The 27,545-nt window shown below is 38.4% G+C and overlaps 1 protein-coding gene across 1 annotated transcript in view; it reads left to right on the plus strand.

The window, feature by feature from the left end:
* The first annotated feature begins 3,180 nt into the window (after positions 1–3,180).
* AK5 (adenylate kinase 5) overlaps positions 3,181–27,545 on the plus strand; it is an 82,539-nt gene continuing 58,174 nt past the window's right edge. Inside the window, exons 1-6 of the mRNA XM_066325079.1 lie at positions 3,181–3,419; positions 5,132–5,318; positions 6,295–6,462; positions 12,051–12,220; positions 12,340–12,453; positions 23,118–23,309. Coding sequence (XP_066181176.1) covers positions 3,360–3,419; positions 5,132–5,318; positions 6,295–6,462; positions 12,051–12,220; positions 12,340–12,453; positions 23,118–23,309 — 891 coding nt within the window. The 5' untranslated portion in view covers positions 3,181–3,359. The remainder of the gene's footprint in view (positions 3,420–5,131; positions 5,319–6,294; positions 6,463–12,050; positions 12,221–12,339; positions 12,454–23,117; positions 23,310–27,545) is intronic.

Raw genomic sequence — 27,545 nt, forward strand, 5'->3', positions numbered from 1 at the left:
TTTTCCAGATGAATTTTCAGAAATGTTACAATTTCGATAGCAAAATTTTGTTATTTCTATTGTACCTTCTTGCCCTCCAGAAAAGGTAGGAAATGACCAGTGATCCTTCTGCTTCACCCAGTACACTAAAGAGCTGCCTGCACCTTCAGAAATGGGCAGTGCCTTGGATCTCAAATGAATTTCCATTCCTTTGAGCATTTTTACATCCTGTGTTATTTTCTAAGGCAGTAAGACCACTTCACTCCCACCTGCACTCTTGATCAGACACTTACACAACAAAGAGCTCACCTTTGAACAGCTCCCTCACATTACCTGCACAACAAATAACCCAGCTTTTTGTGCCCCTTTGGCTCGTCTCTGCTTAATCCTTCACTGCCAATGTTCTTCAGAGACTTTAAGAAGCTTCCACCTGAGACCCTGCTTCAATAAGGGGATTCTTCTGAAAGCAAATGCATAAAAAAATTGCTTCTAGAAGGAGGTACTGTATTATTAGATCCAAAAATATCCTTTCCAAACACATTTCACACATTCAGTCTGATAGATTTCCTAAATGGCTGTATTTGTTCTGAGGTGGTAATTTCCACAACACAGAATTTGATTTTGTGCAAGAAAACAACATTTTGAACAATAATGAAGGTGTGCATAATATAATAATGCATAATTTTATAGTCATTCCTGTTATTTTATTTTCTGTTAGCATTATCTAACTGAACAAAATGCCTGGAAGCCTACAGTAAAAAAAAAAAAAAAACAATAGGACAAGACTTTACACAAACGTATTTCACATTCCTGGTGAAGATGCCATAGAAATCATGTGAAAGGAGATGTTTTCTCTTGCCAAACCAGGACATTGGATGAGATACTAATTCACCCAACTGCTTTAAATGTTGAGTATATAAAAATATATATTCTGAAAGCCTATAAATGGAATTTATCAGACACTATGTTAATACAGATTAATTTTTTTTGTATCAAGAAACAAATAAAAAAATTACACCCACGAAATACCAAAACCACAGCTCTGTGTTCCTAAATAGAATGACATTTTCTATTAGCCCTCCTTAGCAAAGACCTTATTTTAAGAAAATATCTATTTAATTTAATTCCATCTTCCTTTTGTCAACTTTCATTTAAGGTCTTTTAGAAGCGATTATGTCTCATATCTTTTTATTAGTACACTGGAGCCTACTTATTTTACTCAAACAAAATTAAGGCACTGTGCTTTTCAATGAATTTACATTTGGATGGATTCCAAATTTTAGCAGAAGAAGTTAGGGTTAAAGCCACATCCAGATTTTATGGGAGGATGAAAAAAACTGCAGAATGCTGATGAAGCTCTTCACTGAAGACCAAAGTCTTCCTTGAACATATGGGAAGTGTCAATTCAGTGACTGCAGCTTCTCTAAGCAGACACCACTGGATTCATAGAAACTAGAGCTGGAAAGGCTCTCAAGCCAAGCTGCAGAAACACTTCAGCTGTGGTTTTCCAGTAGCTTTGCACTGAAACAGGTTTGCCCAGAGTTGTGTGTGCCCCAACCCTGGAAGTGTCCAAGGCCAGGCTGGATGGGGCCCTGAGCAACCTGATTTTTTGAGTGGCCTCCCTGTCCATGGCAGGGGGTCAGAACTAGATGATCTCCAAGGCCCCTTCCAACCCAGAGCATTCTATGATTCTATGGGCCATCCATCAGTCAGTTGCTGTGAAGGGACATTGGTTGCTGCCCTTTATGTGGCAGCTGCTGGGAATATTTGGATTGCTTGGAAAACCAACCAGTCCCATGTGTCAGATCATGGGACTGCCTTCTGGGCAGCATTTAGCAGTTCATGGAATAAACAAGGACTGGAAGCTTCTCTGGGAGAAAGGGGAGTGTCTACATTAAAAGCTGGAGGCTGGGCTGAGGAAAATGAGGGCAGTTCAACTACAGAAACAGCAAAACAAGGAACATGGCTGCAGCTGAGAGGGAGAAGCTTTGTCAAACTGATATTATAGTCATATGTAAGAGGGAGAAGCTTCTTAAAAGACATTTAAGACCTATCCATTTTCCTATCTATGTCTGAAAAATAGGGGTGTACATACAGAAAGCAGTTGTTCAGTGTTGTTTATAAGCTTGCAGTTATGTAACCTATTTGTGTTACGGCGTCCCTCAGGGCAACTGCAAGGATATTCTGTTAGAAAAGATAATAAAGTTAAAAACTAATTGGAAAACCAGACTTGATATAGGACACTTCAGCAACCTAAATAGTCTACCCTGATTTCCAGTGTGCCACAGAGTATCACAGAAGCTACCCTCTACTCAACACTTCTCAGAGTACATCTAGAGTAATGCACCTGGTTTAGGCTGTGCAGTAAAAGAGATGTTAACAAACTGGAGCGAGTTTGATCCCTGAACAGGCCATTCGCTTACAAATTGGACTCAATATATTCTGTGATTCTGAGTTGAGTGGACAGCCACAAACACAGTAAGGGATGGAGAGGACTTGTTCTTGAAGATGAGCAGAGGGAGGTGGGCTTGTTCAGCCTTGTGGCAGGTTTAGAAGGTACATAACAGCAGCTCTCAAGGCTCGACAGGAGACCATCATGAAAATGGAGCTAGGGTCTTCACAGTGGTGGGAAAGGAACAAATTGAGACATGAGAAGTGATAACTGAATAGGGGAAAACCCTTCTTCATGTCGAGGCCGGACAAGCATGGGCTGCCCAGAGCGGCTCTGCAATCGCCACCTTTGGAAGGTTTTGCAAAATGAGACTGAATTAAGCCCTGGGCAGCCTGGCCTGACCTCAAGAGCTGCCCTTGCCTTGAGCAGAAGGCTAGACCAGAGATCATTTCAGATCTCTTCCTGTGACTCGCCGATCGCAGATGCTCATGACTGATCGTAGTTCGTGGCTTTTTGCCAGCCCAAAGTGTATGAAACGTCTCGCTCCTCAAAACGCCCAAACACCGTGCCAAGGGCAGAGACCGCGTTACGCCGGGAGGCTTCCAGCACCTCTGCGCTACACCGGCGCCCAGCCCTCCCCGCCGCCGCTCCCCGCGGAGCCGCTCCGCTCTCTGCCGGGGCAGCCTGCCCGCGGCTCGGCGCCAGGCACAGCCCCTCACCGCCTCCGCTCGGCGCCTCACCGCAGGCACCCCCCGAAACTTTCCCCGGCAGCCTGCGCACGCTCTCGCTCCCCGCCGGGGGAAACGCGCTCTCTCTCGCTCTCTCCGTGCGGCGGGCACGGGGAGGCGGGCGGCTGCCTCCCTCCTGCCTCCCTCCGCCCGCCCGCCGAGCCTCGCCGAGGCTCCCGCATTGCACCGCCGCGCCGAGCCGAGCGCGGGGCTCGGGCTGCCCACCCGCCCCGCCGGCGTCCCCGGCCCCGGCTGGCGGAATGAGCGCCGGCGAGGCCAAGGAGTATCTGGCCCGCAGGGAGATCCCGCAGCTTTTCGAGGTAGGCGAGGCGCAGGGGGGAGAGAGGCGTTTTCCGCCCCGTCGGGGGATGCTCCGCGCTGGGACCCCGCGGCGGGCAGGGCTGAAGGTGGCTGGAAGGACGGAGCACCGGAGGCTGCGGCTCGCGTAGCTGGCGCGGGGAGCGGCGCCGGGGAGCGGCGGGCTCCAGCCCGGGCCGGGCGGGCGCTGGCGGCGCGGGGCCGGGGCAGCGCTGCCCGCCGCCCACCTGCGGAGCCCCCGCGGCCGCGCCCCTCCGCCGCCGGCGGGCAGAGAACTTGGGTGTCCGCAGGGCGAGGGAGCGCCGAGGAATGCGGGCCAGGGGCATCTTACATCGGTCGGGGGGAAGAAAAAAGCCGCAACTGTTTAGTGAGGTTTTGTTTAGCTTCCTGCAAGTTACCTGCTGCTAATGGCTGATAATTACTTCTTTGTGCAATGTGGATTTTTTGACCCACGGATCAGACGTCGTGTCATCTGCATATAACACACGCACACGAACCCATATGCATTTTCCCTTGTCTGTGCTGAGGCGAGACGTTTTTCTATATATTTGAAAATTGCAGGACACGGAGCATGCTAATGCTTTAAATACACAGTTAGAATGTGAATGGTTTAACAAGAGATGCAGACAAAACTGGTTTGTGTTGAGGCTCAAAGCTTGAGCAAGTGATTTGAAAAAATTGGTACATATCTTCTGCAAAAATACACTCTTAGTTTCTGTGACCAGTTAAGTATTATAGTAAGGGCACAGATACATAGAAATTATATCCTATTTTATAAGCTCAAATGTGTGTAAATTACTGTTTACAATTAATGTTTACAATTACTGTATAAACTGTAGATAACAACTGATCAAATCCTGAATTGGATCTATTTATGTTTACTCTTAATACCAACCATGACCCTCAAGTTTATTCACACAAAAATTAGGAAAAGCAAAAAGAACAGAAATCATCCTGAAAGACATGTATTGTTGGATGCAGCAGTCTCATGGAGAGGTGAGATGATGACTTATGTATCACTTTGTCAAGGAAATGTGTCAGAAGAGGGCCTGGCAGTCTTTCTTTCACATCCCCCACAATGCTCATGAGTACGATGAGTAAAGAATTAATACTGTGGAGAGGGGATTTCTAATGGCTTGGAATCCGTGATCAATTAAATCAGGAAGCACCTATGAATTTTGGGGTTGTGATTTTTTTTTTTCCCTCCAGTGCTGATTAAGATGATATTTGAGTGTTTCTTGTGATTTTTAAAAATCCTCTTTTCATTGATTGTGTAAGTGTTGACAAGAATATGGATGAGATGCTTGTGGGTGCAGTGGTCTTTAAGGAAAATATACATTTTAGTGATGTGAAAACTACAAAGAATATGTAGATTTTGGGGCTCTCTAGCTTGCACATTGCTCTGTGTAGACTTGCCAGTGACATTTCTAAAAAAATGTAGAGGGTTTTTTTGCTATTTTCGGGTTTTATTTCAGTGCAAACAGACAACTGTAAAGACAGCCATGAGCTTCCTTTCCAAGTAATTTTTATGACATTGGCAAACCAAAATAATTTGATTTTTTGCAGGCCTCACTTTTACGCATTGGCTTGCAATAGAGAGTCTGAATATCAAGGAATGTGGTGTTTCTCTGTGCAAAGACAAAAACAAAGTAAAGCTGCCTGTTTTTCTCTGGCATCTATCATTATACTCTGTATTTCTGATCTTACATTTCAGAGTCTGTTGAATGGATTAATGTGTTACAAACCCGATGACCCAATTGAATATTTGGAAAGCTGTTTGCAGAAAGTAAAAGAGCTTGGAGGGCCAGAAAAAGTGAAATGGGACACCTTTGTCAGCCCAGAAAAGAAGACCCTGCCTCCACTCAATGGAGGACAGTCCCGGAGGTCCTTTTTCAGGAATGGTAATGTATTAAATTTTAAAATAATCCTATTACTTCAACTGTGTGTGGTTTTACATCCACTACTGAATTATTTTATACATACTGGTAATAGCAGATTATGCCTCATTCCAATAATCTGTAGAAAAAGGAATCAAGAATTCTATTTCCTTGCTTTTTGGCATTTGTTTTTCTCCTGCCATAATGGATGCTAGGCAGGAGAGGAAATTGTGATCACTTTCCAGTCAAATGATGGATGTTTGCTGTGTAAATGTTTAACGCATCACTGGAGAGATTTCTTGTATCCTACCTAAACATTTGCAAAGATAGGGGCAGATCTGACACAGTGAACTTGGCTTGTGTTTTCAGTTGGTCCTTATGGATGACATACACACCAACTTCAGTGCAGTTACACTATGCAGTTTTTCCAGTTTACATCGGAGCTGTATGCTAATTTACTAAATAAAATTTAAATTGTAAACTCTTAGAAAAAATGCATCGCATAAGATCTAAGCAGATGTCATGCCAACACCTGTAATTATTTTATTTGTAATGTTAACAAAGAGTAATTAGCTCATCTTTCAGTTGCCATAGTTATTTTTCCTTGCCATCCAACATTTCATTAAAATAATCAGAAAGAACACTGTCTCTATCTCTGCGTACAACATGTAGCATTAAAAGAATCCTGCTTAATAGTAGAGGTTATCTGCACAATATAAAGCTTTTCTTCGCGAAGGCCTCTGCTGAACTCCGGGTGCTATGGGCAGATGTTCACAGAAAACCTGATGTGCTTGTAAAGAAACACCAGAGAAACTGACTCTGGGTTGTTGTGATTTAATAAATCCATTAATTAGAGGCCAAATATATTTAATATAGCAACAGCAAACACTGTACGATGATGAGGTATTTATACCTTATGTATACTTATTTAAATCTGTATACAGAACAGATTTTGAGTTTTCCATTTCCACAATTCCCAGTTTATCTTACTGTTTTACAGTGATGCCTGATAACTCTAACTTCCCATACCGACGCTACGACCGACTGCCTCCGATCCAACAGTTCTCCATAGAGAGTGACACTGACCTTTCTGAGACTGCTGAGCTCATTGAGGAGTACGACGTGTTTGACCCTGCAAGACCTCGGCCAAAAATTATTCTTGTCATAGGTATGAAGGCAGTCATTCTGACAAGATTTTCTCTCTACTACTTTGCCTTTTGATTTGTACTGCAAATACATTGAATGCTTATATGAATTTAAATACAATTTTTCCATCTGCCATGGCAAGTGGTGCAGGCCAATTAATAGTGTGAAATTGTTAGTGCTGGGGATGGCATCCCAACTGTAAGGATTTTAGGGGTCTCAGCGAGCACCTGCACTCGTGTTCTGTACACTGGATGCCTCTTAGCAGCTGGAGAGCTCATGATTTGCTTATGAGCACATCTGCCAGTTTGATTTCATCTTATCTAAACCTGGTTCATGCATTTCAAGGCAGCAGCACCACGTGAATCAAAGTGCTCTTCCAAACCATGTTCGGGATTGAACTAAAACACACAAAGCTGATCACAAAAAGGAGTATTTTAAAAATATTGTGTAAGCCAGCTCAAAAAGGTGATAAGGAACTGTTGTCCTCTATACTTAGACCCTTGTCAAATGTTTGGTATGTCCAGTTGGAGTGAGAATGCAGGGTCACTGGTTCATTGTATTGGTAAATTAATCCCCAAGTCCATTTGGTGAATGAATCCTGTTCCAACTTCACAGAGAGTGAGCACTCAGTTCACATTAGTTAATTGTGCTCTCTCCCAAAGTTCTCTCTTGTGAGCTGTTAAGTGTTCTTTCTAAGCAGCTCATACTTTTCAGCCTCAGACAAGCATAGGTTATTAAAAAATAGCTGCAGGTTAAGGTTAATATTTTTTCTGTTCATGAATTTAAGTTCTTTGCATCAGTTTCCTTATCATATGTATAGTTGTCATCAGAAATTTTACCATCAAGCCTAATTATCTGATTCTCTGGATGGCTTAAGGAGTTACAGCACAGGTGCCAGGTGATGGAGAATTATATTTTTAGTCTACAAAGCTTTATTCATTGAAGAGAGATACTGCTTCCATAACAGAGAATATATGTAGTATAGTAAAAGGGAATAGAAATGTCTTCTCTGTACTACAGCATGGAATCTCTAGGAACAGCATGTCCTCTAGGCTCAGCATCCAGCAGCTCTCAGAAACAAGATATTGGAATAGATTGAAAACAGAAGACCAGGCATTTTTAAAGTATCTGTGGTATGCTGAAGCAATTGCTCAAGGCATTTGAATTTTCTTAATCTTTTGTTTCAGGATTGCACATTTCAACATGCAAATCTCTCTATGTATTGCTGAAACGTGAAGATTGCAATTAGATGGAGAAATAACACATACCTTTCTTTTATCTTAATTAATTAGCTACCCTTCCTTTTCATAAAGGAGAACAATTGGCTCCTTTTCAGTGACCACAGAAGGCTCTTAATGCAGCAAAATCTATGTAGCTCAATTGCAGTAGAGTGATGAATGAAGGTTTGATTTAGGTGAGATAAAGAGAGATTGGCTTTCACTTCTGGAACTGAGTGCGGGTGTATTTGAAGTGAAATCCTTGAACACCAGCATGCAGTGAACAGACCATGGATTTTACTGAGCTTTTCTTTTCTCCCATTTGTATAGGGAACATTGTAAACATTCCACAAAGGCTATTTCAGGTTTATATTCCCACTGAGTTTCTCTGAATCTATTACAGTGGGATCTGATAGAAACACAATACTATATGTAGCTTAGCAGCTATTGTCCATTTTTGTACAGTATCAAGACAATTTCTCCCGAAATCAACTTTCTATTGAGAAAGCACATAAAAGCAGATGATGGAAAGAGTAACTGAATAGAAGAGAAAATAAAATAGAAGTATACTCTTCATTTCAAGAGATGTTGCACACAAAAATGTGTTGCATATTTTCAGTTTGCATAAAATGCCAGCCAAAAAAAAAAAAATCAGTTAAGTAATGTATTTCTGTCTAATTAGACATAACTAATCATCCTGCCTTGCTCAAGTGGTGCTGGTCTCAGTTACTGTTAGGGACTGAAAACAAGTTAAAGACCTGTCTTCTGCTTCACATATTTGGTGAACTTTTCTTTATTAATGCATTAGCCCAAGATCTTTTAATGCTTCCATAAAGGTTTTTATAACTTCTTTGCTTTATGAAATCCATCATCCTTATAATGAACCAGGTAGCTCCAGGGCTAAAGAGAACTCACTTATAAAGGTGGGGGCTTTGTTCTTTTTCTGGGCTTGCAGAAGAAACCTCTGGTGAAAGATAAAGCTATAAAGCTATATAATGAGTATATGGCTGGATTTTAGAGAAATCAAGTGAAACCAGCCAGGAGGGCACACATGTGAATCACTGGAAAAATTAAGTTTCTAAGGCATTATAACACTAGTAAATGAGATTGTGTTTAAAAATGTGCTTCCTAATATACTTTTAAGAAACAAATTTGCACTCTTAATGTAACTTGAATTCAGAGATTTTAAAATATTAATTATCTGGTGTCACTAGCACCTTAGTTGAGTACGTTTTTAAGCTGCACTTTCTTAAATATATTACTTAATATTTAAAGAATACACTTTCCTTTTGAGATCAAAGTGTAAGGGCTAGATCAAATATAGTGCTGTCACCAGGCAGCTGCTTATTGTTTTTTAAACCTAGTCCACAGTTAGACTTTTAAGTCAGAAGTATTTTCAGCTATTTTATTATTCGATGAATTCATTCTGAATTTAGAACAATATATGCAAAATTGAAATAATGAACAAAATTAGATCAAAACAACTGGTTTAATAACACCTTTTGGAGACATAAATATTTACTTGAAACCTGTTAGCAAACATAATTTCAGATGCAACAATTGTTCCCTAGTCTAGACATCCTCTAGAAATATATAAAATAATCACACTTTCCTTGAGTAATCTATCTCAGAATAAGTAAAAAGAAAAAAAAAATGTGATGTGATTTTCCTATCTTGTGAACAGTTAGTCACTGGTCAGTGTGATTTATCAGTCAGGAATGGATACATAGTTCAGTAAATTATGATCTGCTGTGGGAAGTAATTTTGTTCTGTCACTTTTCCCTAATTTTGTTACCTGAATATTTCCCCTCAGATTGTAAGCAAATAATACCATTTAGAGATTACGTGTTTGGATTTGGATTATGTGTTTGGGATGTTTTCGGATTGATAAAAACAGAATGTGTGGAAAGTTTGTGAATATTAAACCAAATACTTCATTAGCCATTTCTGGTTGCAATTCAGATTGAAAGAACAGAAGTGATGAGCTACACTTTTCTTTGTGGGTTTTTTTTGTGTTTTTTTTTGGTTTTTTGTTTGTTTGGTTTTGGGGTTTTGGGTTTTTTGTTTCGTTTGTTTTGTTTTTTTGTTTTGGTTTTCTTTTGTTTTGTTTTTTGTTTCTCTTTACTGGCAAAGAAAAGCTCTCCCTAACAGGAGTGTGAGGTCTATCTACTTGTTTCAAACTGGGGTGGTTTTTTTTTAGCTATTTTATGCTTTTACAGACTGATGTTTTATCAAGTATCAATTCTTGTTTTCTGGCACCTTTTGCATCTCTGTTGGAACACAAGCACTATTTTCCTTGTTTCCAATTTTTCTAATTTTCTGCATATTACCTATATTTTGCATTTTTATTGTTGCTGGGAGCAGCATAGTCTGTTTCAAACTTGTAAGGTCCAAACTTGAAATGCATTTATCATGGGGAAAGCTGAGCATGAAAGGGAGCAGGGGGAACTGGAGCAGATGTGCTTTATAGCCACTTCAGTGGAGAAGATGATTCCTACTGTATCAGATGCTTGTGTACCTACAGAAGGGGGACATTCTTTATTTTAACAAAGAGGATAGATAGCTAAGCAGTCTGTGAGAGAAGGAGTCCAAACTGAAAAAACTAAGCCCATCTAGATCACCTGGAATTACTGAAATGGAAGAATAGCTGTAGAACCCAACGCAGTCTGCTGAAAGAGAGAAACTTGTGTCTTTTCATGAGAGAAACATCAAGTGAAGTGAATGAGAGAAAAAGATTTTTCAGTTGTGATCTTACTGTATAAGATACAGTTGTTTTTTTCATTTTTTTCAAGTGTGTTTTGTGAACATCTGTAGCTGTGTTTTCTAGTAGGATGTTACAGATAAATGCTTGTAGAAACATTATTTAAACTTACTGGATAATGATAAAACCTCTTTTTTTCCCCCAAGGGCATGACTAAACTGTGGGCAGGGTACAGGAACATGATAACAAAAGGCACATTTGTCTGAGCACTCTCTTGAAATGGCTCCTGGTCTGTGATCCAAAGGGCAGGTGCAGCATCAGCATCACAGCATTGGGGCACAGAGAGCTCCAAGTGACCGCTGGTGACACTGGAAGCTCTGTGACAGTGACATTGGGGTGCAAGTTGGAGCCTGGTTACACAGACAGTGCCCTAAGCATATGTGTACAAATACCGTAAAGCTTATCCTGCAGCCAGAACTGTATTGATTATAAAAATGCTTGAAAGCTATTTATGGGAATAATACAGATAATAAGAAAAGAGTTACACGATTACTAACAAGAAGCTCAGTGTGTTCAGATTTACTTTCATTGCATTGCTGTATTTTTTAAATACATAGAAAATTTACATTTTTAATAAATCTTAATTCTTTTTCTGTTGAAATAAAATTCAGTGTTCTTACAAAGAATTCTCCAAACTATAGCTACTTAGGACTGGGAATTATTATCCAAACATTTGGTTTAGGTTTGCTTTGTTCTACTCCTCAGTACCATACATTTTCCTATACATTAACATTTATTTTTATGAAAACAATTCCTTGATTTTACATGCTGGATTTCAGATTGTCTGCTCATCACATCATAACATGTCCTTTTAGTTCAGACAAGGTCTGATTGTTTTACATGCATTTGTGCTGCTGCTCTCCAGCACACCTTCCCTGCAGCTTTCCCTGCTACTTAATGTAGCTGTTTTCTGTGATTTTGATACCCATTCAGCCTGTGCTGTATTTACTGAAGGGTCTCTTTATTCTTCAAGTTGTCTAGCAAGCTGAACCTAATTTCTTCTCTGTCAGATGCTTCAAGCATCAATACCAAAAGCTGGTATTGCATGGTTCAATAAAAGTCCTTATACCAAATCACTATGGAAACATCTCAGATCAGATGATTATTTAATTTTTTATTATTTTTTTCTTTAATTTTAAAATCAGGAAATCTCAGAAGCTCTTGCAAACATATTTTGGAGCAGATTTTACTAGTTCCATTTTAAGACTAGTTTGTTGATTTAATTGGCTTATTCAACCAAGTATGATTCTTTCTGACATGAATACACTTCAGACTATCTGGCTCTATCTCTGGATTCATAAAGTTTAAGAAGGGAATAGTTCATTTGTCTGCTTTTCTACTGTAGAACAAGAAAAGCTCCATTCCAGGAATGGCTTTAGAATGAGAGCAACCTCAAAGAGTACTTACTTTTTTATTTTGCAAGTGGATTTGTATTCTTTTTTTAAATTTCATTTTACAAACTGTTATCTGTATGATCCAGTAGATGAGACACATGGTTTGTAACAGGTCATGCAACTGTGAGATTTACTCTAATAATGCTTGGAAAATTGCTGCCAATAGCAAAGATTTCACTTATGATTGGGTACTTCTGACGAAAGGTTAATTTAATGTTTTGCTTATGATTCACACCAGGTGGCCCAGGAAGTGGTAAAGGAACACAGAGTTTGAAAATAGCAGAACGTTATGGATTTAATTACATATCAGTTGGTGAATTGTTAAGGAAGAAAATCCACAGCACAAGCAGCAATAGAAAATGGAGCCTAATTGCCAAAATAATTACTACTGGAGAACTGGCCCCTCAGGTACAGTGTTTCCTATGTTCATATTTGCTTTCAAGGGTTTATACATCTTGTAGTAATGTGCACCATCAAGAAAACTTCCTTTACAATATTAAATAACTAACTTATTTTCTCTGTGAAAGGAAACAACCATAACGGAGATAAAGCAGAGATTAATGCAGATACCTGATGAAGAGGGGATAGTGATTGATGGATTTCCCAGAGATGTTGCCCAGGCAATCTCCTTTGAGGACCAAGTAAGAGATTGCTTTTATTCTTAAAATAACTTACACATCTGTCCAACAGTTAAGCCTGTTGAAATAATAGGTCAGATTCCAAGAAGGAGCATCATTCTTTAAATCTTTGCAAGTACGTAATTACAGGTTGACAAAAGATTTATGTTACATTATGTCCTGTTGTCTGAAGACAGGCTATGTTGTAAAAAGACAATGTGATAACCAAGAATCCAAGCCTCTTGTTTCATTATGAAAGTCCTCTCAAGATGAAGATGAAAAACACATGAAATCTGACAGTGAATATTTTCTGTATATTAATGATTTAAAACGTAGAAAAATATTATATTTCCATATCTATTTGTTCAACATAATCTCCATTAAGAGAAACATACTTACAGAAGTGCATGTCTTCACAGTGCTTTTAGTATGAAGTGTATTACAGTGCATTGAAAAGATGAATTTAAAAAAGATTAAAACTACCCATGTTTTGCAAGTCTTTGTAAACCAGAAAGCATGCTTTTTTTAGAAAATAAAGTCATTTTGGTTATTCTAAACTATAGCTCTAAGGTTTAGTCAGCTAAAACTGTATTCCTGAGTTCTATTGACATGTTGTTTTCTCGTCTGTACTTTAAACTAATCTAAAAATACTTTAATTCAGTGGAAAAACAAACAGCTGATGTCATTTTCTGATCAAGTGTTGCTAACATAAGAGTTATGGTCACAAGAAGAGCAGTTTCAGAGCTGAATTCTTAGAGTGCCTTCATGCAGAATGTTTCAAAGTCTTTCACAATTGCTGGTCTACTGCTGTTTCTGTACTTCGAATCCTAAGTGGCATTTCCAAGGCAGAAGTAACAAAACAAAGCAGCTAATGAGGCATTTCATTAATGTGCTTTATAAGGTATTATTCTGGGCAAAATTTAGAAAACTGAATTGAGGAAGCTAAAAGAAACAGACAAAATAGTTATTACAGGAAATAGCAGTGACTGCCAGCTCTATCTCCTTGTAATTAACAGAAGGGAAGATCGACTATTTTGGAAGTCAAACAGCAGAAATGTAGACTTAACGTTCATTTCCTTGTGTCATTTTTATTTTCCAGTGTGATCGTGTGACTTAAGCACATGTCTTGGCGGCATAATTTTGTGCTGATGTTGTTTTTCATGAAAGAATGGGGAATATGAAACTGGAGGAAGTGACAGGAATCAAGTTATCCTAGGCTTAGATTCTCTTTCTACTAAGGAAAACCAGTTAAATAACACTTGATTACAGTCACACAGAGTTCCTTCTTTCTCAGTCAATTGGGATTTGTAAATCATACTCCTCAAGGCCTGATTCTGCCTGAAAGATAGATCACAAAGTCTCTAAAAAAGTCCAGGAGGACTTCATATAGGGACACCTTTCAATCTTACCTTTAAAAAAAAAAATACAGGAAAGAAAGAATCCCAGGCCTTTTATAGGAAACGGAATGGAAATATATGTACAAAAGCTATAAATATTTCAATGTTCAACCCTATATCAACATCTCCAGTGAGATATATTCAGCGCTTTTTATTTCAGATTTATATTTTAAAGAAAAAAAAATATACTTCTTGTTTCTTAAAAATTCTCAGTTTAGTGAGAGAATTTTAAAGATGCTGCACACCTTGATAGGAGAGTTTTGTGTTGAGGAAAAGGGACCATCAGCTGTCATGGTACTGATCATCCTCCACAAGATGAGGCTGGCAGTCACCCATGGTATGTCAGGTTATTTACATTAAGCATGCAGACATTTTCCAGGCACTCAGAGATTCATCAATAGGAAGTGCAGTTGAGTAGTGGAGAATTCAGTAATTAACTGTTATGATAATTTGTCTGGGTCTGCAATTAGAGATAGTAGGGGGTTTTCCGCAGCTGAGGAATGTTACAGCTTTCTTTCAAGCACTGTGTAGAAGAACAGAATTGTTCTCATTAGCCAAAAGTGACAAAGTGAGAAATAATTAGTTGAAATTTCAGCAAAGAAAGTTTTGATTAAATAGTGAGACAATTTAAATCTACCAAGCAATCGAGCATCCTTTGAAGAAAATGATGAAATCCCACTAAAGGCAAATTGTACTCATGCCATATTCTTACAAAGACATTCCCTGTAGGACACTGAGATCTGTTGATAAGAAGTTGTGAATAAGAATTAATTCTTATTGCTATCACTAGCTTTGTCATGAGCAAATACTTATTCCTCCAGATGGTCCCTTTGAGACCATTGCATGCTCATGTACCTGAAAACAGCAGAAAAATTTATGTGACACATATAAATTCTTTACCATTGTTTACACAAAAAAGACCTCCAAGGTAGTAATACCAAAAATGAATTGTGAGCAGTAGTGGAAAAGGAACAGGAAAACTGAGGTGCCTGGTTTCTCTTGAAAGCAGACGTAAAATCTAACTGCTGTGTTTGCAGTCATCTTTAATGTAACAATTAGTTCCATCAGTCTCATGGCTGTTTGGTAACAGAGCTATTACTAAAACTTGTCACTGGGCTTTCATAATCTCTTCATTTTGTGGAAAAATCAAATGGATCCATGTATGTCTGAGCTGCAGTTACAGGACCTGTCCTGCATAACATTCTACTATGGAAATACATCATGATAACCACGGCTTGTTAAACTTCGCCTGCAATTGCTCTTGGTACTACCAGCACATTTTTATCCCTTTGACTAATCCAGAGGCTGAACTTTTCTCCAAGAAAAAAATGTTATTTTTAGTAAACTAGTCAAAGCAAACCAATTTATGCTAACATTCCCATACATAGGTATAGCTAAAAGATGATGATTTCTTCCTTATTATGTTGCCAGACTCTCATGTGGACAGTAAGTTCTCAACATGTTGCTAGGCAGAATTGTATTAAAGCACGTTGCATCTCAGTGACTAAAGTGCCTAAAATAAAGCAATGTTTCATTTGCAGCACACACAGCATTTCTCTTTCTGCTCAGATCTAGAAACCAGAAGTAACAAAGACTGCTTCCATGCAATAATGCCAGTCTGGAATAAGTGCATTAGCAAGCACTTTACACATCACAGGAATTTTATATTGAATTTATATTTGAATTTAAGCTTTCCTTCCCTTCTTTTCTATTGAGTTTTGTTAATAACACTGTTCCTGTCATCCATATCTTTTGAGCAGCGAAGAAGTTTTTAAGATGGCATCAGTGATGTTTTCAGAGTTTCAGCAGTGCTTGCCAGCCAGCACCACCCTGGCCATTCTGGTCACTCACACCAGCTTCATTCCTTAATGCTCAGCTGCTCATTGCAGCTTCCTTGCAGCCTGGAAGAACTCAGCCATGAGCACTGCAGTATTCTTGGAGTTTATCTCACTTTTCATTGAACTTTTTAACCAAGTTGAAATAAGTCCTGCATTTTTCTCTTTGAAAACTGAGTTTAATAAGTAAATTCCTCTTACTGGAAGTCTGGGATTGTTGCCAAGCCCTGACCCTCTCATTTCTTATTTCCAGAGAGCAGAGTCAATACTGCCAATACTTTTGATAGGGGTATTTTTAGTAAAGCTATGAAGTTCCAAGCAGTCATAGTTGTAGGGGAAAAATGAAAACATGAATTTTAATGACTTAAAATCAAGCAGGACTTCCAGTTTATATGTTCCTTTTAAATATATGATAATTTCTATATTTTGCTCAGTTTGATCTCCTGCATAGCAGTGCAGATTTAATACTGGTGTATTTAGACTGTCAGCTTGAGCCTAGGCATAAAGCTATCCCAAACCACAAACTTCTTAGGTATCCATGATCTCTGCCGAGTGCAAATAGCAGAAAGGTGCTTAGGTTTCAAGGACACATTTGAAAATGCCAAGGTGAAAATGGTTTATTTACCATTAACCTGTCATCTTGAAATTTAGCCAGTCACCTGCAGTCCCAGCATGCTGAAGCATGGTAAATATCTTCCCTCCTGCAATGCTGTAATAAAATGCCTCTGACTGGTGTATTGAACTCCAATGGCTTGTGAAGAAATTGCAGTTTGACTTTCTGTATAATCTCTCACATGTTTTTTATCCTTCCCAAGAGAAACAATTAACTGTATTTTACAGTCAATCTCAATTACTGCTTTGGTTTGGTTTTTTCCCACCCCTTTCAGCCATTCGTGTGTAACATTCCTTTTTTGTTAGTATCAATAGAGTAAGTACAGATGTTGTTTGCTTAAAATATATTAACTGTAATTTTTAAAAAGAGTGAAATAAATATAGAACAGGTATTAGAATCAAAGGATGTTTATCAATGAATGTAATTTAATTGCTTGATAAAAGAGGAAAACTTTTTTGTAGAAATTATAAAAGACATTTTTTTTTATATGGCATGTGTGACAAGACTATATTTGAGTAAAATCTTAAATAATAAACAGAGGCAATAAATTTTATCTGATTCTTTGTTTAAAATGCTCTTAGGGATATTCATAAATGCAGTATACATCCAATGAATAACTACTCATCTTGGCTATAATTTGAGCTAATTTTTAACTTTCAGGTATATTCCTTAGGAAAACTATTATGAGAATAATTGTGATAAAGTGTAACTAACTGTGTAGGTGGCACAATATAGGATGGGTACTTTCAGAGGCTGAGGACAGCAGTGCTGTTCCTCCAAGGCTGATACTTAGACCTCCAGGCAGAAGTGATGCCTGCAGTGCCCTCCAGGTTTGATACAGGTGTTTGTGGCCAGCTGCCTGAAGGTCTGACTGCCAAGCTGCAGCTCTGCAAAAAGCTTCTCACAGAAAACCTGTCCCCAGCCAAGAGTGTGGCCTCCAGAGCAAACAGGGAGATGAATGCAATCTACTTGTGAAGCTTCTTAAGGGGAAAGGACCTGTTTTTTGCAATAGGTTTTTGTTTTGGTAAAGATACTTTTTCTGTGTCATAGCAAATGTATCTTCTTTATTTCCTTTCTCCCTAAACTTCTATCTCCCTTTTCCCTGATCTCTACTTCACTGATCCAGGTACAATCCCCTACTGAATATGTACCCAGAAATCTGTGTGAGGAGTGGGAGGACTGCCACATGAGCAGTCTGCTTTGCTGTAGTTCCTTTTGTTCACTGTCTTTTCCCTGTGAATTTTACATTGCTGTCTTTAGGCAAGGCCTGACTGGGAGGCCTGTGGGATGGCCTCCATTATCCTCTTTTCCCCTGGAAGCTGGAGCACTCTCCACAGAAAGACAAGCAGTGGTTCAATTTTCTGCTGGGTGAGCAACCCTAGGCCTCTGGTTTCCAGATTTTCTGGGCAAAGGCTCTTCTCTCCTAGTCAGAGTAGGCAAAGGGGAGCTCATCCATTGCTGCTCCTCAGGACAGGAGCTGATGTTCTGAATTCAGAGAGGATGGAGGTGCCTCCTGAGCAGTTCTGAAGCCGAGGTCTGCTCAGTCCTTTCTTCATATTGCTAGCATTAGTGTTAACAGATTGGGACTTTTATTATTTAGCTGCCTGACACAGGTGAAAAGCTGAATCACTTGTTCCCAAAGACATCAGTCTGCCTAATTACATACTCTAGGCAATCTGCTGGAAACTTACTTTCTGGAGAGTATAAATATGGTTCAAAAGAAGCTACAAGAAAAAAGATTCTATCAGCAGTATTCATTCTTTGACAACATGATTCATGATTTTGCATTTCTAAACCAAGAAAAAAACTATGCAAACAGTCTAATAACCAGTGAAGATGGAACTATAAAAAGCAAATAAGTAATTACAAAGGGAGAGCACACATACAAAGGACATTAACCAGCTTGCTAGTGACCTTTACCAGCAAGAATAAAATGCACTGTTAAATTAATGGCAATTGTTCATGAGCTGTCAGTTTTCTCAGGAGTATCTAGTAGAACATACCAGGAATTAAGAAACAGAGCATTTTCATATTTTGCCTAATGAGGAATAATGAGAGAGAGTGTACTCATCTAATTTCTAGCAAACAAGCACACTACTCTCACTAACAAAAGACACAGAAAATATCCCCAGAGAAAAGAGAGCATCTTTCCACTTATACTGCTTAATGTCAATAACACCATCAACTTGCATAGAATTACTCTCAATTTACTCCTGGTTCCAGTTTAGGAAGGAGATTCAGACCCAAAGAGAGTAGGATTTACTTACTAGTAAATATTATTCTAAAAAATGAGAGGATGTACCCACCAGTTTTATTCTGAGTTGATGCCATATGCTCTTCATCTCATTTAAAATGAATAACCAGAAACCTGTCTGTTCCCATAGGCAAAGATTCTCCCTTCAGCTGAGTTCCAGTTAGTAAATAGTCAAATTCCCTTCCCTGAGCCCCACAGTCCCACCTCACACACATTGCTGGACACGAATAAAACCCTCTGTCTTGAGCACAGATGTGTGTACTGGGGGAAATCAGCAAGAAGGAATCCAGCTCTTCTGTCTGTGTTGGTTCTTTACAACTTTTCTATGAGCTGAGTCTCAGAACAAGGCTTATTCCCTAGCCATAAAACTCAACAACACTTAGTTGTGAGTTTGAAAAAAGGGTTTCTTTTCAAGTGAGTCATAAAACCCCTTCTCCTTTACTAGAAAAAAAAAGCAGTTTATGCTTATATTTACATAGGAGAATAGATATATTTCTAGAGAAGTAATCCCAGATGTATATATATTCACACTACCCCATTACATTGCAGCTAAAAGTATTTATAAGCATGTCTTGCAGGCAGGTACAGTTGAGGTAAATAGAAGCAAAGTGGCTCATGAAAACAGGAGTGAAATATCAATAGCTTTTCAAGGGTGTATCCTGGAGGTTGTAAATTCATGTAGGAGAAATAATAATATTAAGTGCTATTAGGTCTGAATGCCTATGCATACAGGAGAGGTGTTACCCTTCTGTGCACCTTGTGTTTCTTAAATGGTTTTCAACTACTTTCTGATGATAAAGATGCGTATTCTGCAGGTAAAAGTTGAATTTGTAGGGACATCACAAAATTAGATTCTGTTTTGAATTCCTACTTAAAATATGCTTGAATTGCTTGCTTTTTTATTTTGAAACTATTGTCTTTCAGACAATAATTCACTTGAAACTAGGTTTCTTGAACTGATAATTTTAAAGCATTATTTTCATTGACATTTGATTTCTGTGAGTGAAATATATTTCAGATTTAAAAACCCACAGTGTCAGAGAAACGGTCGTCTTAGTACCTGTGATTCTGACAGTGTCTTTTGTATTATAGCTGCTTAAAAAAATTGAGAGCAACAGTACTCAGATTCTGTAGAGAACTTTCAGTTTTCAAAAGCAAAAGGAGATGAGTAAACCTAATTCATGAATTGTCCAATTCATACCTTATTATTACCCTCATTTTACAGTTAGAAAAATAAAAGAAAGAAATTAAGCCCAGGGTGCCCACGGTGTATTTTCCTGATTTCTTAAACAGTAAGTGACTTCTGCAGCCAGTGCAGTTTGTGGGAACTAAAAGCAGACGAGAACTTGCACACCTGATGGAGCCATGGTGGCGTTTGGATCCTTCCCTTCCTGTGGGGCTGCACTTACCCAGCCACAGCTTCTTTAGAGAACTGAGACTGGTTGTGGTAAGCTGCAATCTCACATTTGTGTGAGACAGAAGGAGACCCTATTCCTTCAGGGCTGATAGTTTTGTGAGCGGTCAGTTGACTCTAGGTACTCTCTGTAAGATTTGATGCTCCATGTGAAGTCTTGTGGTGCACAAAAGCTCCAGCCCTGCACTTGAGCAGGTCTGGTCTGACTTTACAGACTGAGTAGGTGCCGTCCTAAAGTGCTGAGCATTGAATGTGAGGCCAGCTATGGCTTGGAACATCTGAAGACTTCTTACCATCTTTCTGCCACTGTAATTAGGAAATATGGAAGTAGCAAATAAAACTACTCACTTGAAGAAACCCCTTTTGTCCTCCACTTTACTAGATGCTTGATTGCTAGTTGTAATTTCTGAGTCTCTGTGTAATGTAAGTTAGGAAACTTCAATCAGCTGGATATCCACACAGGGACTTGAGATGTCTCAGTGCTCAGTCTGCTGCAAGGTACATCAGCCATTCCCTTTCATCAGACTGTGTTCCATGACTAACAGGCTTTGAAATCTGTTGCATTTTCTTTCAGAATCTATCCATGTCATAATTTGGGTTTTTTTAGTACTGTCTGCTTTTTGAATTCCCAAATTCCTCATTATTCTTCTATTACCAGTGAGACAACCTTAATTTAACCAAGCTACTTTTAATAATGTCCATATTGCATGAAAGTCTAACCCAGAAACTTACTTTCATAGTCTTTCATGTGAATAATTATGTGCCTTAAAGCTATTATGTGGTAGTAAAATTAACTTTTGTAATGAATTCATCCCATGAACAGACAGAATAACTCTCTCTGTTTACAACAGTCTGAAAAGGGAAGAGAAAGTTATTCTGGTTTTGTTGACATTGAGGTGCATGTGATAGAGGTAGGAGAGAGCTTCTCTCCCACTGGAAGTTATTTAAAAAAAAACAGGTTATAAGGTTAATTGTTCCAAAATCTAATAAATACCCATAAATAATTACCAGAACTATTATCTTTGTAGTTTGTGTGTTCATGTCTCCAATCATCTACAATGTGTGTAAAAAATAATTTGATTTTCTTTTAAATCCTATTTAATTTTCTGTAATGATAAAGAGGCTACCATCTTTCTTGCTAATGCTGCTTTTCAGACTGTCCTTTATTGTTTGAAAATGACTCTGCTTTTTCACCACTTTCTGCTTCCTCATATCCATATACTACTCTGTCAGTGACCTCATTTGTAAAGGCTAATGACCACCACCTCAGGCAGGAGAAGTTGTATTGGTTTCTTTTGACTTCCTAAGAACCTTTTTTTACTCAGACTGACTGTAAAAAAGGCCAGACTCTACTTCATGTTGTATTCTCTGAAGTGGCAGAAACTCAGCTTAGATGGGATTTTTTTTTTTTTAAACTTAGTTATTAATTTTCCAGATGGTCCACATGGGAAGTTTTGACTCTTCAGTCTAGAAATATGGTTCTCTTGTGCAATTTAACATCCTTGGGTTGAGAGACCCAGACAGAGAGAGTATTCCGAAGCTTAATTGATTTGTTCTGGCCCTCAATAACAGTAGAACATAACAACTGTATAATTAACATAAATATATAAATCAGTTACTATTTATGCCGTAGTAGTTAGAAAACATGTAGATGTTTTAGTGATACTGGAGTATAGCTGAAATTTGACTTTCAAATTTACATTGCATCAAGCTGAACAAAAACAAAATTATTCTCTAGATAAAAAACATCATGAGAAAAATGTCTGTTTAACATTCTTGAACATCCATCATCATTTGCATTGTTACTAGATTATGTCATTTCTAGAATAGGAAGCCACTGTTTTTGCTAATATTAGTTAAAATTAAAGTATGAACTTTTTTGTTCGGGTTAGTAAAGACAGTAGAAATTACTTTGTGCTCAAATATGAGAATAAATAAATCCTTTCTAATCCGTATCAGATAAAAACTTGAACTGTTTGTTTTCATCTTAAATGCTTCTTACAGGGAATTCTAATAGGATTTAAAAGACTAAGGTAGTGAAAACTTAAAGAAGAGGTAAATTTCTTTGCAGCAACCAGATGGAGGAAAGAACAAAATCAGATATTATGAATAAAGTTAATATACATTTGTAGCTGAATTTTAAAAATCCTGCAAATTTACGTGTCTGAGTAACTTTAGGGTGAAAGGAAACAGTCTCAGGTTGCACCAGGGGAGACTTAGATTGAATATTAGGCAAAATTGCTTTATGGAAAGGATTGTCAAGCATTGGAACAGGGAAATGGTTGAGTCACCATCCCTGAAAGTATCTAACAGATGTGTGGAGATGCTATGGCTTCTGGCTTTTTTACCATAGGTACTAAGTAGTAGTGACCTCCATAGATTGCCTGTGAACATTTAGCTGTATTCCTAAGAAAGTGGGTCTATCACTGCTTTCCCCACATCAAGCACGAGAGATATCTCTTCTTTAAATGCTTGATAGCATATTATAAAGAAGATTTAACTGGGAAAGAGCTAAAGTTCAAAATTTTTTCTTTATTTCATTGCTATAGGGCTTTATTTCCTGAACCACGGTGCAGGGATGGGTATGACACATACCAGTGCTCACCACAGAGACCAAAAAGGATAAGGGAAATTAAAACTCTTTTAGCTTCCCCACCCAACCTCTTAAAAAGTGCACTGAAGCTTTCAAGAGATTTAGAGAAATAGAGAAAGTGTTATAAGAAGCCGTGGCTCTTGGAACAAGTCTGTTTTCACCTGGTTCCACTGGAATTTAAATACCACCTTACTTAAAAGAGTTTCCAGATGGAAACCATGCAGCCATTTCTCTTCAGAGTATGAGACATCTATATTTTGGTCTTTAAAAAAAAAATAGGTAGGGAGCCTTCTGGTAATGCAAACGATGAACATCGTTTTTGCTGGGAAGTAAAATTTGTTCATTAAACTTTTTCCTTACATACCAGGTGAAACAAGTTGACTAACCTCCATATAAGGCCAACAAGCCACTCCTTAAGCCTACAGACTTCCCATAAAAAAACCAACAGAAAATTAGTGACTACATCAAGTTCTAACTTACGCAAATGTGATATATCTGAGCCTCACTTAATAATGGGATTGCTGACTCCTGTAGTGCTGGATAATCCACTTAATCAGACTTCTTGAATTGCTCTTTCCACAGATCTGTACCCCAGATTTGGTGGTGTTTCTGGCATGTTCCAGTCAAAAGCTGAAAGAAAGGTTACTGAAGCGTGCAGAACAGCAAGGGAGACCTGATGATAACCTGAAAGCCACCCAAAGAAGACTAATGAATTTCAAGCAGAATGCGGTCCCACTGGTTAAATATTTCCAGGAAAAAGGGCTGATTATCACAGTAAGTACTTCAGTGTATATTTCTGAGTTCTTAATTGTTGTGGCTGGAGTTGGCTCCTTGTACCTTTTGCTTTAAGACAGGCTAGACAAGTCTAATTCTGTTTTAGGTTAATAGCATGGCTACCTAAGTGTTTATTGAAGACAACGAATTCATTGAGCAGTTGACAACAGTTGAATTATTGGCATGTTCTAAGTTACAGACTGTGTCTGGTTGTAATAACACACAGAACTTGCTACCACATATGGTATGAGAGCACAGATGGCCTGTTTCATTTCTTTTGATACCCTAACTAGTTCACATGGGTATGTGCTCCTCACAGCAGGTGTTACTGATTCTGTGTTCTGGTCAGACTCATGACAGGTTAAAGCATCCTTAATTGCAAAATTACCAATTGGTATTAGTCGCCTTAGTCGTACTTCAGCATCTTTCCGAATTTTCCAAGATGAAAATCCTAGGAAATGACTACATTAGCTTCTCCAGAGAGTATGTGTTCTGGTTTAAGATTTTGATTAACTCAGTTTTTAAGGATGAGAGGACTAAGATTCTTGCAAATTTCTCTTTATTGTTGAGGAAGTGTGTATTTTATGATGCTCCTATAGCCTTTACAAATGCTCCTATGGACTGCATATTTAGCTCCTGAGGAAATATGTGCCTTTGTGCATAAAGCAAGTGGGGCATCTGGATAGAATTGCATTTCTGTGATGGAACCTGTACAAGAGAAGATTTTCCTCTTATGAAGGTTCCTTCTGCTTTTTAACTTGATCTCTTGAGAGTTCTGAAGATAATTTAAGTTGCAATGTTCACCTTAGATATCCTCTTTTCTTTTTGAAGAAAGCAGATGTTTATGATGGATATGGAAGTGACAACATGGCATATGAACATTAAATTACTCTACTGCAGCACAAAGGAAACAGCATATACAGAAAATATTGCACTTACTCAGGCTATTTCCCTAGAGAAGGAGAAGAAATAAAGAAAATAGCATTCATCCTGCTGGTTATAATGCTGAACCTGGAAGACACTGAAATACTATGCAGATGAGAGCAGTAAGAACTAGAACAGGATAAAATAGAATTACTGTATCTTAATTCCTAGAGGACTGAATCCTTGATGCAAGGTCAGACAAGGTCAGCATTGACTAGAAGGAAATAAAAGATTTACATTTTTCTTAAATCCCTGCCTGCACCTTGTCACTGCTCTTCAAAGCTCTAAATCTCACACATTTCTAGCCAGCATCACAATTCTACTCAGGAGGAGAAGCAGGATGATTTGTCTTATGGAGTGTTATAATTTTAGAATCACAACTTGTATTTTATACATCTACTTAATAAACATGTTGTTCTCCATAAATACAGACCAAAAGAGGAAAGAAAAAATCACTGAAATATAACCAAATATGATTAATGAGGAAACATTATATATATATAATTAAAATCTACTGTTAGACACTTTATGAGCAAGACATAAAAATCTAAATTCTCAAAGAAGATTAATTTTCATACTCTGATAGTTATTCCATGCTGCTTTTAACATACTTTTGTTTATAGAAATAAGAGCCACATTCTTTATTTCATCTCTTATCAGTTAGGTGCCTTAGGTGTAAGTCTTTCCCTTCATCTTTTTTTTTCTCATGATCTGTGATAATTTGCTACAGTACCCATGTTGTACTTGTTTGTTGCTCTGTATGCCTTATGTTCTCAGTCTATGCATGGTGTACCTGCTCTCACAGTCTGATCCTGGTTTCTGTTTTTAAGGAAAAAAGTGAGGCCCCCAGCTATGGTACTTCTAAGAAATAGGGAAATACAACTCTGTCCTTTCTGGAAAACTCCTTCTTTGGAATAATGATATGTAAAGTTCATTATAATTAACAGAAGTAAATACGTGATATTTTCATGAACACACAGTCTGTGTTTAAAACTCATTTTAGCAATCTGTCACTAGTCTAACAAATCAGAACCTGACTTAACTCAAATTTAAATTCAGAAGGTATCAAGACTATAATAACACAATGTTGGACAGGAAGTATGTAAATAGATGCATATGCTGCCATTTACTGTTTCAGAACTTTTAACAAATATTAAAACATTATATATTGCTTACCTAGACAATAACTGCACACAAATTAACTGGTGGTGGTGGGGAGATATTAGTTAGATTAAGTTATAAGAGGGAGCACATAGGTAATCTAAGGTACTCTAATGTTGAACAGAGAAATTCAGCTCTGAACACAGATTTCCAAATCTCCAGTTTATGTGGACTGTAATCCACTATAGATAATGGTGTAGTTCTTTGAGAGGAGATCACTGGGTTACAGAAATCTTTTGGTCAACAGTTATTAAAACTGCTGTCAGAGAGCTTAGCTGTTCTTTGTGGAACATATCCCTTGGTCTAGACAGAAAAAAAGTTTGCACAGCTTATCGTCGTAGCAGTAGAAGTTTCTCTTACTGGAGGCAGGATTTGGTCCAGTCTGCCTTATTGACAGTGATTCTACATAATCTTAGAGCTGCAGTATCAACCTTGTCACATTAATACGTCTGTGTGCATTTAAAGGGAAAAAATAAAAGACTGGCTGTAGTGAGGCAAAAATACTAAACATTAAAAGAAGACTCTGGTCCTTATTTAAACAGCCAGTACAAGACAGCATTCTGTGGCATCCATGAAATGTGGATTTCTCTGATATCCTCATTGTTCCACTTGTCCTTTTAGGGACTTTACCATGCTTATGAAAACATTAAAATGACATTCAGATTAGTCAGAGAAGTAAAGAGAACCCAGGAAAAGTAGCTGAAGCTGGAAATTGATTTTGAGCACAAATTTAGAAGTTAAGCAGTTGCGGGTGAGGAAGTCGCTGTCTGCCCTCATAAGCATCAAACACGCCTAATGGCTGTCAACCATCGCAGAAAAATTCCCCACGGAACTGTGTTACATAAATTTTTTCTCTTGTTTTGGTTAAAATGGGAGTTTTGCTATAGAACTTGCACATTGACATGAACTTTATCTAAAGGCTGTGACTTACCAAAATGCTGCTGAAAATATCAGTTATAGTTTTTTTCCTAAGTTTCTCTGTTATCATACAGCTGCCCAACCTGAAGTGTTGGTTTGGGCTTTTTATTTGTTTGCTGCTGAATGCTGATTCCAAAACACTTGCACCTACTGATTCTTCCTTTAATTTTGAGCCTGTCCCTAGAGAAATGTGGCTCCTGTAATCCTTTAAGCAGTTCCCAAGGTCTATTCAAATCTCACTGATAGTAAACTATTATGAAAGGTTTCATAGTAACCCTCACCCTGCTTTCCAGGTCCTAATGCAGCCTCTGCCAGGCATGTCTCCCAGACCAGAACCCAGCTCAGAGAATCTTCTCCTCAGTGGAGGAACATGCATGTGGTTTGGCAGAACACAGAACAAGCAGATGCCTTTGTTTTCCTGGTGCTGATATTTGCATGTATCTGTGCGGTTTTTGCGTTCAACAATCGTTAAAAAGAAAAATTTAAAAATCCCACTCCTCCTTCGCTGAAGTGCTGCTAGGAATAGGGACTGTTAGCCACCGCCTCCCCCGCGTGCTCTCACCTCCCTGCTGCAGGCTCAGAATCTCATTTACGTGCCATCTGATGCCTGGATCTTGCATCCTCGGCTGCAAAGTGATACAGACTTGGCAGGAATGGTTTCCCTCAAATGTAGCCTCACTGGTGTCTGAGCATGGCCTTTCTCCCCACAGGTCAGAGATGAGGATTTGAAGCTGCTTTGTTTTCTAGAGGGTACTGAGCTGAGATTTCCTATTAATTGGCCCAATGCCACCCAAATATTTTCAGATGCCTCACAGTAGTTTTAAAAATATAGCAGCCATAAGCACAGTCATTCAGGTGCATTTTCAATGTGTTTTTAATCTGACTACTACATAGGATCTTCAGAGTACTTCTGGCTTCTTGGGCATGACCAAGTGGACATGCAAAGAGGAACCCAGATAGTCTGGAGCATCTGCAGCAAACCTTCAATGTTTTAGGACCTTTTAAAATCAAATAAGGAACATAGGCAGCTGTTTGTGGGAACCTTGAGACCAGAAGTTTGAGATTCAGGAGTCTTTCTCTGTTTTACTGTATGGTAAATCTTTGTCTGGCTCCATGAATGTATGTGGTTTTATAATAATTTTAAAATTTCTATAGAGGGAAAATTAGAGGTGGGATGGGAGATAATGACTATTACATTTTCATTTTTTGGTGATTCAAAGCAGTGAAAGGTAA

This window comes from Sylvia atricapilla, chromosome 9, assembly GCF_009819655.1.
Source record: "Sylvia atricapilla isolate bSylAtr1 chromosome 9, bSylAtr1.pri, whole genome shotgun sequence".
In the NCBI taxonomy this organism is placed as follows: Eukaryota; Metazoa; Chordata; class Aves; order Passeriformes; family Sylviidae; genus Sylvia; species Sylvia atricapilla.